The sequence below is a fragment of the Rhincodon typus genome, chromosome 6 (assembly GCF_021869965.1).
Source record: "Rhincodon typus isolate 14 chromosome 6, sRhiTyp1.1, whole genome shotgun sequence".
Classification (NCBI taxonomy): Eukaryota; Metazoa; Chordata; class Chondrichthyes; order Orectolobiformes; family Rhincodontidae; genus Rhincodon; species Rhincodon typus.
The window spans coordinates 19,158,090-19,170,901 of NC_063337.1; the positions used below are offsets into that span (position 1 = coordinate 19,158,090).

Sequence of the window (12,812 nt, forward strand, 5' to 3'; positions counted from 1 at the left end):
TCCTGCTCCTCTGATGCTGCTTGGCCTGCTGTGTTCATCCAGCTCTACACCTTGTTATCTCACATTAACCCAATCAATACACCTTATGATTTTATAAACCTCTATAAGATCACCTCTCAACCCCCTATGCTCCAATGTGATTCACATTCAATGAATTGTGGATGAGGTAAGCTTTCAGGGAAATCAACACTGCATTTATCTATTTTATCCTTGAAGATGAGAAGCATCTGATTTATCTTTACCGTGTCATTTTAGTGTTTCTCTGCTGACTGCAATGTCAGTGGATCAAGTGCCTGTGGAAAGTTGCACATTGGTTTTACAACAGTGACATTCTCTTGAACTTTTTTGTGACCATTTTCCTTGCATGCATTTTAAAAGTTTTCACCCAGTTATGGTGCTGTTCACAATAAGTGCTTGAAAGCTTTCTGGCTTTGTAACTCTAATGTCACTTATTCAACCTTAATATATGCTCCACTTAGCTCCACCAGAAAACAAAAACGTACAATCTTTCTAGGTCGTCTTTCCACATGGCTGCAGAGCTCCCTTTAAGAACTATGGTGTAGCCTGCTCAAAGCCACAAAATGGCAATTAAGATCCAAAATGCTAAAACTTGCATATTGCAGGTAGTTATTTTCATGAGAAAGTAACTCTAGCCAAGATGGCAGCAGTCAAAATGCCTGAATAAACAGGGTGATAAATAATATTATGTGATTTTCAGGCTGTTATTTCCCTTTTTATGGCTATACAATTGACCCTATTATCTTTACAATTACATTTTTTACCCAGAAGAGTTGATACCCTTTGTGTGTATTGTATCTTCCTTTTGTTGTGCAAATTTGTTATACTTCAGATGACTAGGGAAGATAAGTAACTTTCCCAGTAAGAAAAAAATTGTCTCCCTCTGCTTTGGCTCAAAATGCCTTTCTGCAATTTTTTGTTTGAGCAGCATATCTTGCTATTCAAATTAATACAGTCAGAGTAGAATGTAAGAATCCTGGTTATTAAAGGTAGCATTGTAAGAGTTGATTGTTTGCATCAATTGTACCATCAACATCAACCATCCAGAATAAGAGGTCATAGTTTTAGGATAAGGGCTAGAAGAAGGGTGGCATGGTGGCTCAGTGGTTAACAATGCTGCCTCACAGTGTCAGGGACCTGGGTTTGATTCCACCCTTGGGTGACTGTCTGTGTAGAGTTTGCACATTCTCCCCTTGTCTGCGTGGGTTTCCTCTGGATGCTCTGGTTTCCTCCCACAGTCCAAAGACGTGTCGGGTAGGTAGATTGGCCATGCTAAATGTTTAGGCTAGGTGGATTAGACATGGGGAAATGCAGAGGTAAGGGAATGAGTCAGGGTGGGATGTTCTTCAGAGGGGCGATATGGACTTGTTGGGCCAAATAGCCTGTTTCCACACTGTAGGGATTCTGTGATTTTAAAACTGAGATGAAGAGAAATTACTTTGTGAATCTGCAGCATCCAGTACCCCAGAGTGTGATGGATGCTGGGACATTGTCTATCTCCTCTTTAAATTTACTCAGATTTTTAAATTAATAATGGGTTGAAGGGTTATGGAGAGTGGGCAGGAACGTTGAGGCTGAGATGAGATTGTGATTGTATCAAATGGTGGAGCAGGTTTGAGGGCCTGAATCACCTACTGCTTCTCCTACTCCTTATGTTTTAATGTTCTGAGGTATGTTTGTGCCTCAGCTGCATTTTTATTAGCAATGAATAACAATGTCCAAAACGTTGTTAAGCTCCTACAGTTTTTTTTTTGTATCGCTCTTCTCATTAATTTGGTATATAACTTGTAACCACATTTCACTTAGGCAGTGGCCTAAACACAAAAAAAATCATCTGTTCTTCTCTTTCTTCCTGGTGCATAGGTACATTTACAAATGGAGTAGCTGAAGGTGCTATCGACCAGCGATTGAACCCCATCACTGCCATTAAGTTGTCAATTTTACAAGATTCCACTGTGTGGGTTCTTCTTGACGAGGTGAGATGACCCTCAACAGATTCGCGTTGCTGTTCATTTGTGTGATTCCATGAACAAACTGTTTCTTAGGAAATAAAAACCGAAAGAACTGCGGACGCTGTAAATCAGGAACAAAACCAAAGTTGCTGGAAAAGCTCAGCAGGTCTGGCAGCATCCGTGAAGGAGGAAACAGAGTTAACGTTTCAAGTCTGGTGACCCTTCCTCAGAACTGATGGTGGCTGGGAAAACGTCAGTTTATATGCAGAAAATAGGGAGGTGGGTGGGGTAGGGAGTAAACGATAGGATAGAGCCCAATGAGAGGGAAAGACAGTTGGACAGACAACTGATTGTTAGCAACTCCTTTGTGTGTCCAACTGCCTTTCTCTCTCTTTGGGCAGTATCCTATCATTTACTCCCTACCCCATCCACCTCCCTATTTTCTGCATATAAACTGACATTTTCCCAGCCACCATCAGTTCTGAGGAAGGGTCACCAGACCCGAAACGTTAACTCTGTTTTCTCCTTCACGGAAGCTGCCAGACCTGCTGAGCTTATCCAGCAACTTTGTTTTTGTTCCTGTTTCTTAGGAAGCTGGTTTGAAGGTCATGTGGAGAGTCATTCTTTGAAGTTTAAAACAGACATGCACAAAAATCTGTGCAATTATAGGAAAGCCTTTCATAATCCCAAAGCACCTTGTAACCAGCAAGGTATTTCTTGTAATGTAATTTCTGGTAATATTTCTTGCATTCCTACTGATCTGATGTAGGGAAGGCAGGAGCCAATTTACACACAGCAAGGTAGCAAAGAGATGATGACCAGATCATTAACTTATTTTTCATTGATGCTTGAGAGAGAAAAATAGAACAGCAATCATGGCCTGCACATCTTTCATATAGTGCCATGGGATTTTTATACCCACCTGAAAGCAAAGAAGGTGCCTTGGATTATTGCCTCACCTGAAATCATTGTCCAATTTCAAGACAGTTCTGCTTTAATTAGCAAAGAGAATGCCTCAAGAACCTGTTTACTTGTTTATTGCATAGAAATCTGGGCCAACCTGGAGGAGAGAAACACCAGCAATGAGAATGCAATCAGGATCTCGCATATTTCCAATGGGGACTGCAAATCCTGTGGCCTCAACAAACCGAGCATCACTAATGTCCAATATTGTGGTGCTTGAGCATCTCTCAGACTAAACAATCTGCAGAATTCCAAACTGAAGGAAAATATAGAGCATTTTTCTCAGTAGATCATAAAATTAATAAATACTTTATTTGTTTATAACACTTTCAGTGCACCATCATGTCTTTATATAGCACTTTTTGGATGTAAAAACATCACAAGAATGTTTCAGACAGTACTTGACACCACCTCACATAAGGATGGGATGACAAGTGACCAAAAGTTTGGTCAAGGAGGCAGTTTTCAGGAGTGACTCATTGGAGAACAGGGAGAGAGATTAAGATATGGAGAAATTTAAGAAGGCCATTACAGATTAAGATCTAGCTACCTGAATGCCCAGCTATCAATGCCATAGTGATGCAAAACAGGGAGTACGGAGATCTGTGGGTCTTGCGGTTAGATGGGTTTACTCTAAGTTATGGTGTCACTGAATGCTTCAAAAAAAATTTGAAATGGTTTGTCATGATGGTCATTGTTTCTATGACCCATGAGTACTTCTCACCTTGCTTATAATATTATGTCTTTTTCCTATTCCAGATCCAGCTTAAAAAAGCTGCCAATTAATCAGTATTTAAATGAGATTAAGAATGGGTCTATTTTATACAACAAAAGGTCCCACAGAAGTTTAATAGCTTCATAGAGACTCTTTAATAATGAAGTGTTGATACTGATCACAGAATTCATGGATATATCGCCTCATCGTCTGATCGCCGTGGATGTTTATTGTTCCTGGACACTACCTCCTGTGAAATCTACTGTAATTTTCTATGTAACAATTCTAATTTTGAAGAATTATCAGCTGGAACCTCTTGGTAATCAGAAGTTAATAGACTGTTCTTCTTATCATGAGTTTAGCTGAGGTGTAAATGTATTTTTTGTTACCCATTTTACCAGCAAAATTTACCTAAATACTAAGTAAAGATAAACAAATAAGTGAGACTACTTCTGTATAAAGAGGTTAAATATGTTACAAATTTTGAACGTACATTGTGCATCAGGGACAGATACTGTACAAACAGGCGAGAAAGGATGGGTCACGATGATGGGACAACGAAGGGATAGTAACCTTTAATTTATTGTAAATATGCGCAGCACATGTTTTAAGACATTCCAGGCAGATGTAGTTTCTTGATCATAAATACTGTATTTAATTTCTAAGCAAATTATGTTAACTTCTGAGGAAGTGTTTTATTTTTTATGAAGGAGAAAAATTGCCTTTTCAAAGTCTTGACTTGTGAATGTTGAAATTTGCCATGTCCTTGAGATGCAGTTGCAGCTCATTGCGTTCCAGCAGCATTGAGGCATGTAAAAACTTATGTGCCTTAAGTGTCATGTTGCTACAGCTGGTTAGCATTAGTAATATTGAGCTGATAGCAGGCAACAATTCTTCTTTCCATTTTTAACAAGTTATTCACTTGCAAAGAGGCCAAGAAGAAGTGGAAATTTTGCTTACTACTTCATATCTTACTTATTAGAAAATATTCTTAATAATCTTAACATAATTTTCAGGAAAGAAATATAATTGTTCATCTAGTACTTAAACACAACACCCACATGGCAAAAAAAAAATTAAAGTATCAGGTAGCCCCTTCCATTGCAGCTTTGTGTCATCACTTTATAAAAGACATCTTATCCAGGCAGTCCCACATTGCAAATGGGTTCAATTCTTGATTCTGTTCGCCTGTCAATTTATACGTGACTCGGAGCACAATGCAGGCCAATATAAAACAGCCAGTTGTATGTGCGAGAAAACTTTCTTATGTCGGATCTTTAAAATGACACCCCTGTATGGGATTGTGCTCCTAAGCATGAACATTCACAAGTTGGATGCTTGTAAATCAGGGGCCCCCTGTAGTGTCAGTGACATTGCAAGTCCTTTATTCTCATAACTTGGATAATTTTCCTCAGCAAAGAGATACGTTTGAAGATTTTATTTCTGGAAACATGAGTTTGATGGATTGGATACAGGGTTAACTTGCTGTGTTTTTTTTTCATATGTACCGTATGGATTCTGTAAATACTGGCTGGATTTACCAGTGACTGTATAACCAGTGATAAATCTTCCTAGTTTTCTACTGGAAAGCTTTTTTTAGTTGATATAGACAGGCAATGTGCATTAAACTAGATTTTTATGATCATGTGCAATCATCCATTAAATTGGTGGTATTTTAAATGTTTGAAATGTTACTAGAAGAGGGGTTTCTCTGTTGGAGGAGGATATAAATATTATGAACTCTGCTTGGATATGCCAAAGTTTGCATTAATAAGTGCAATATGGAAAATGATGACTCAGACAGTAGGTGTGATTCATGTTTTCAGTGTTTCCATTTATTTAAAAATTCTATTTAAATTGGACAATCTTAGTATTTTAAAGTCTTGGAAAAAGTAATTATTGAAAAGCTTGTGACAGACTTTAGTTGTCTCCCTATCAACTGCATCAAAATAATTTATATATATTGGAAAAGGTGTGAATAGAGAGGGAATACAAAAACATGTCAACAAGGTTGGGGGGACAAAAGTTAGCTTCGTAAAGAAATTATCAACAAAGTTGGACAAGTTGAAGTTGAAATTTTAATATTATTAATAATGCACAGTTCAGAGTCATAAGATGAGCTGCCTAAATATTAATGGACTGCAATCTAAAAACAGGAAATGCAGGCCAGTGAATACCTATAAAGTGAAAAGACCCATTAATAATTTGGATACAGATCATTTCTCAGACCCTTGTTACTGAAGGTCTCTAATAACAAATGCATTCATTTTATGAAGTAATTATTTAATAACTAAGCATTGGCTGAAAAATATATATTTTTAAATTATTTAAAATGTAAAGCCAAGATCAAATCAGTTGATTTCAGTTTCAAATCTTTTGAGAAAGCTATTTGCATCAACAAATCTGGAAAAATGATGGGTGTTAAGCAAACGTCAAAACGATACATCTGAAGTCAAATTGTGAGATTCCTTGTGGGTCTTCATTAATTCTCAATTTGCATTCAAAAAGGTTCAATCTAATTTTCCAAAATATCTGAAGCTGTGGATCTATTTATGGCACCTCTAACCCATCCTTCATCTTGTGTACATTGCATTTGTATGATTTTCCACAGTTGTTCGCTGTGTATGCTGGCTGTTTGTATGTGTGCTGGATCATAACGTACAAAAAAATTATAAACTTGTGTGGTCTTTGCTCTTCCCTTCTTGCAATTTCTTCTTGAAAAGTCATTAGAAATCACTGGAGGATTGGAAGAAACAATACTTAAGGGGTTTTTCCATTAAGGCTTAAGACTGATCCGTATTTTATTAAATCTGTAGGGTGAGGGGGAAACATCAGAATTAGTTCATTGGATGAGAAACAGCTTGGATTGTCCTGGGGATGGATAATACTTTACATTCATCCATATATATTCAATTCGCACTTCTGCTACTGTTGCAGCTGTATAATAGATCCATGTTCACTGCTCAGAAAATTTAATCAAATTGTGTAACATAGAATGAAATACAGCACAGTGCTGTTGTTTGAAGGGTAGGTCCTGATTTTTAATCATTGCATTTAAAATTAGAAAAATAAAGTTGAAATATTGATCATATATGAGTTAAGTGAGGTGATTTACTGCCAAACCCCTACTTGCACAGTGACTTGTTTTTTTAAAAATCTTGGTAAACCACACGTACAGATCAGCTAATAATAGTAAATAGGAACTCAGAGGGCTCATCTCTAATACTTTTTTAAATAATAAATTATAGATTTATTGTGAATCGAGTATTAAGGAATCCCTTTTACATAATATGCCACAGATCAATCGCTTCTTGAAATATGATGCTTTTGCTTATTTTTATGGATATGTTTATGCTTTTGTTTGTAAGAACGCTCCAGTGCACCTGCTTCTTTTAATGTCAATGTGCCTTTCATCAATGGTCCATGTTATTTTCATAAATGTGCCATAACTTTGCAACGAACACAGTTGTAATAAAATTGAACTTGTTATACGTTGAATTGTAATTACGTGTAGAATGTTCTGTATAATTGGCTTCTTTAACTTCGGTCCGTTATGTAATAAATTGCTACATTTTTGGATGTCAGTTTTGACATTGAATAAGCCATTTGTTTGTAATGTTCTTTGCGATGTGTGAGTCCAGTAACATATTAGTTTCTAATCACTGGATTAGCCATCCAGAGGCTTGGCCTAACGATTTAGAGACGAGAGTTCAAATCCCACCACAAAAGTAGACTCAAATGTAAATTGTTAATTTTTGTAAGCCTGGAATTAAACAAAAACTAGTAATAGTGACCAAGTAACTGACAGTTTCTTGTAAGAGCCCACCTGATTCATTAATGCTATTAACAGATGGAAATTTGCCCTCCATCTTCACTCTAGTCTTGTATGTGATTCCTGATCTACAGCAATGTCTTGAATCATAATTATTATGGAGCAGAAGAAGGCCATTGGCCCATAAGTCTGCATCAGGCTATTATCTAGTCTGGCTTTATTATCTAGTGCCAATATCCTGCCTTTTCTCCATATCCCTGCTCGTCACTATCCAAATAATCAGCCAATGCCTTTTTGAATGCCTCAATTGAACCTGCCTCTATCACATTTCCAAACAGTGCATTTCAGACGCTAATAACTTGCTAATAAAGAAGTTCTTTTCTTTCCCCACATCGCCCTCCTTTCATTTGAACATCATTTTAAATGCCCTGTCAAAAAATCTGCAATGTCCTTCAGTTTTAGCAAGCTGCTTCAAAAATCACCAAGAATAAAACTGGGTGAACTTCCCAGTCCAGTAGATCCATCAGAATCCTTCTTACTAACATCTAGGGACTTGGTCAAAAAATTGAGTTATCCTACTAGCTAGGCAAGTATCACATTGACATACTCATATTCACAGAATCATGCCTTTTAGCCAATTCTTGATACTCCTCTTTCATTACCTTGGCACTGTTCCACTGGCCAGATTGCCCACAGGTGGTGGAATAGTGGTATACAGTTATGAGGGAATAGCCCTGGCTATCATAAAAACATAGAAAATTAGAGCAGGAGCAGGCCATCTGGCCCTTGGAGCCTGGTCTGCCATTCAACATGATCATGACTAATCGTCCAGCTCAATATCTTGTTCCCACTTTTGCCCCATATGCTTTGTTCCCTTTGGCCCTAAGAAATGACTTCAGTGACAGGGAAATCACTGGAAGAAATTCTGAGGGACAGGATTAATCAATACTTGGAAAGGCAGGGATAGTCAGCATAGATTCGTTAGAGGGAGACTTTGACCAATTGAACTGAGATTTTGAAGATGGGACAAAACATATTGTTGAAGTTAGTGCAGTTTATGTGGATTCAATGGATATCTGTAAGGTCTTTGACAAGGTCCCATATGGAAGGCTGTTCCAAAAGGTAACAGCCCATGGGATCCAAGGCAAGTTGGCAAACTGATTCCAAAACTGGCTTGCAAATAGGAGGCAGAGGGTGATGATGAGGGTTGTTTTTGTGATTAGAAGCTTGTGACCAGCAGTGTACCATAGGAATCAGTGCTGGAATCTTGTTGTTTATTACATACATTAACAACTTGGATGTGAATGTAGAAGGTATAATTAGTAAGTTTGCAGATGACATGAAAATTAGTGGTGTTGTTGATAGTGTGGAGGATGGTCTCAGACTACAGTCTGATACTGATCAGGTGATAAATTGGGCAGAGCTTTGGCAGAAGGAATTTAGCCCTGATAAGTGTGAGATGATGCATTTTGGGTGAGCTGATAGGGAGAGATATACATTGAATGGTAGGTCCTTTCGGAGTACTGAGAAACATAGGGACTTTGGTTACAAGTCCATAGATCCCTGAAGGTGGCCTCACAGGCAGAGTGATGAAGAAGGTAAAAGGGATGCTTGCCTTCATTAGCTGGGACATAGAATATACAAACAAGCTTGTTACAACATTATAAAATATTGGTTAGGCCACAGATGGAATACCACGTGCAGTTCTGATCGCCACGTTGCTAGAAGGATATCATTGTACTGGAGAGGATGCAGATGAGATTCACCAGGATGTTGCCTAGGATGAAAAGTCTCAGTTATAGAGGAGATAGTTATAGGCTGGGTTTATTTTCCTTGGAGCAGAGGAGGCTGAGGGGGATACTTGATTGAGGTCTACAAAATTATGAGTGGCGAAGACAAAGCACATCCTGAGAATCATTTCCCCAGAGCAGAACATGTCCAAGACCAGCAGGCATAAATTTAAGGTGAGCAGTAAGTGATTTAGAGGCAATCTGAGAAAAGTGTTTGTACCCAGAATGTGGTAGAAATATGGAATGTGCTGCCTGAGAGGGTGATGGAGACAGGTATTCAAGAAGCGTCTGGATGAGTACTTAAAATGCCAGGGTATGGTAGGCTATGGACCAAATGCAGGTAAATGGGATTAGTGCAGTTAAGTATTTGTTTGTCAGCATAGACATGGTTGGCTGAAGGACCTGTTTCTATCCTGTATGACTCTGACTGTAAGATCTATGTTTATCTTCTTCTTGAAAACAGTCAATGATTTGGCTCCACATGCTCACCCATTGTCTGGGTGAAGACATTTTTCCTCATTTCACCCTTAAATGGTCTACTCCATATCCTTAGACTGTGACAGCTGGTTCTGAACTGCCCAGTCATTGGGAACATCCTTCCTGCAATTACTGTGCCGAGTCCTGCTCAAATTTTATAGGTTTCTGTGATTTGCCCCTTTTATTCTTCCGAACTCCAATCAATTCAGTCTTTCTTCATACGTCAGACTTGCCACCCCAGGAATCAGTTAGGGAAACCTCCATTGCACTCCCTACACATCCAGAACATCTTTTCTCAGATAAGTCAACCAAAACTGTACACAATACTCCACATATACCCTCGCAAAGGCCCTATACAATTGAGCGAGATATCCCTGCCCTTGTACTCAAATCCTCTCACTGTGAAAGCCAACCTGCTTTGTACCAGAGATAGTAGGAACTGCAGATGATGGAAAATCTGAGATAACAAGATGTAGAGCTGGATGAACACAGCAGGCCAAGCAGCATCATAGGAGCAGGAAGGCTGACGTTTCAGAAACATCAGCCTTCCTGCTCCTATGATGCTGCTTTGCCTTGCTTTGTACCATTTGTCTTCTACACGTGCTGTACCTGCATGTTTACTTTCAGTGACTGGTGTTCAAGGGCACCCAGGTCTCATTGCACCTCCCCCTTCCCCAATCGATTGCAATTCAGATAATAATCTGCCCTCCTATTCTTGCTACCAAAGTGGATAACCTCAACTGTGCCTCCAGATCCCCATGAAGTCTCACGGCATTAAGTCAAACAGGGGCAAGGAAATTTTCTATTGGCTTGGCTGATGAATCAAACTCTTCCATATTGAGAACCACTTGGAAGAAACACTTCTTCAGGCCTAGCTGGAAGAAACACTGTGTGGCTAAGACTGTAGTCTGGTTGGGAAGCTTCAGTGTCCATTACCAAGGACAGCTCAGTGGCATCATTGCTGACTAAGATGGCTGATATCTGAAGGACACCCTACTGCAGAGGTATCTGTCCATGGCCATAATAGTATCAGTGAGTACAAACAGATTCACTCAAAACTGGTCATCAATGAGGTGCTGTGGGTAGCAGTATGAGTGTATTCCATTTACTTTAACAAGACACCTATACTGGTTCAATGAATACAGAAGAGCGTGAAGGAGCTGCAAGAGATAGTAAAAGCTAACCTGGAGAAGCCATGAAACAGGACTTCATGTTCAACAAGCAGCGGAAGCAGAATGCAATAGATTTAGCTAATTAATCCCACAAAAGACTCTGGAGATCTGCCATATCCAGTCATGAATGGTGAACAAGTAAGCAACAAATGGGAGAAGCAGGCTCCATGAGTATCCCCATCCCAATGTGGCAGAGCCTAGCACCTGAGACAAAACAAAAGCATTTGGAAGCAGTAGAATTGAAGTCACAAGAATTATTATTCACCTCAACAGCTTCCTGATTACCCACTGTCACAGAGGCCAGGTTTCAGCTAATTTGATTCATTCCATGTGACATCTGCAAGCAGTTAAAGACACTAGATACAGCAAGGGCAATAAACTCCAAAACAATATAGCTGTAACACTGAAGGCCTGTATTCTGGACTAATACTCTTGCGAGGAATAAAAACAAAAATTGCTGACAAAATTCAGCAGATCTGGCAGTATCTGGGGGAAGAAAGCAGAGTTACCATTTTGATTCTTCATCAGAGTGGACTTGAAACATTAACTCTGCTTTCTTCCCACAGATGCTGCCAGACCTGACAAGTTTCACCAGCAATTTCTGTTTTTGCTTCAGATTTTCAGCAATGGCAGTTTTTTTGTTTTATTTATCATCTACCGATTATACATTTTATAGCCTTTGGACTCAACAGCTTCGGACTGTGAAGTTAATTTGTCCTCCATTTTGATTTTTGTTTTGCCAAGTTCCAGGCTGTACATTGTTTTCGTGCTTTTGCTTTCATACATCAGTCCTTTATTCTGCCATTAACACTTACTTTGGACCAATGCATTGTTTCTTTTGTATAACCATTACCACTCCTTTTCCTTTTTGTTTGATGACATCTTTGTTGTTTAATCCCTCCCATCCTTTAAACTTCCATGACCTTTCCCCGGTTCCATCTGACCCTTGTCCTTTTTTCAACTTGAAAGATAGAAATGTAATTGGTTTTAAGTTCCAAAGAAGAGTCATGATGGACCCTGTCCCCACTGCCCTCTACATATGTTGCCAGACCAGCGGAGTTTCGCCAGTGTTTCAGGATTGCCAGCATCTGCATCATTTTATTTTTCAACACTTCCATCTAGTGGCCAAAGTGAAACATTGCCCAGCAGCTTTTAAATTCACTTGTGGAATGAGAGCATCACTGTCTAGCCCGGTATTGATGTGGAGATGCCGGTGTTGGACTGGGGTGGACAAGGTCAAAAATCACATGATACCAGGTTATAGTCCAACAGGTTTATTTGAAAATGCAAGCTTTTGGAGCTCAGCTCCTTCCTCAGGCATAGTGTGAGAGAGAGGGTATAAGGCACAGAATTTATAAGCAGAAAGGTAACAACCTTAAAACTGGCCGCCTCTTAATGAATCTTTAATCAGTTAGGAAGGAGACCACTGATTGAAGTGCAAAATCCAGATTCCTCTAAAGTCATCGTCCTGAGATAATTAATGGTTTCATCAATGTATACAAGAGTGGTATCTCAGGTCAGACAATGCATTTTAGGTGTGAAGTCTTGCTGAGCATTCTCCAAGGTGGAATTCGAGATACGCAACAACACAAAATTTATTTTTTCCTTTATTCATTAACAGGATGAGGGCAGAGCTGGCTAGGCAGTATTTATTGCCCATCCCTAATTATCCAGATGGCAGTTCAGAGTCAACCACATTGCTGTGGGTCTGGAGTCACATGTAGGCCAGACGAGCTAAGGATGGCAGTTTCCTTTCCTAATTGACATTAGTGAACCAGTTGGGTTTTTCCAACAATCAACAATGGATTCACAGTCATCATTAAGTTCTTGCTGAATTCGAATTTCACCATCTGCCATGGCAGGATTTGAACTGTGGTTCCCAGAATGTTAGATAACAAGGTGTAGAGCTGGATGAACACAGCAGGCCAAGCAGCATCAGAGGAGCAGGAAGGC

At 39.2% G+C, this 12,812-nt stretch overlaps 1 protein-coding gene across 1 annotated transcript in view; it reads left to right on the top strand.

Moving 5' to 3' along the window:
- mgat4a (alpha-1,3-mannosyl-glycoprotein 4-beta-N-acetylglucosaminyltransferase A) overlaps positions 1–7,246 on the top strand; it is a 156,136-nt gene extending 148,890 nt beyond the window's left edge. Inside the window, exons 14-15 of the mRNA XM_048597898.1 lie at positions 1,882–1,994; positions 3,693–7,246. Of these exons, the coding sequence (XP_048453855.1) occupies positions 1,882–1,994; positions 3,693–3,719 (140 nt within the window). The 3' untranslated portion in view covers positions 3,720–7,246. The remainder of the gene's footprint in view (positions 1–1,881; positions 1,995–3,692) is intronic.
- The last annotated feature ends 5,566 nt before the right edge of the window (positions 7,247–12,812 follow it).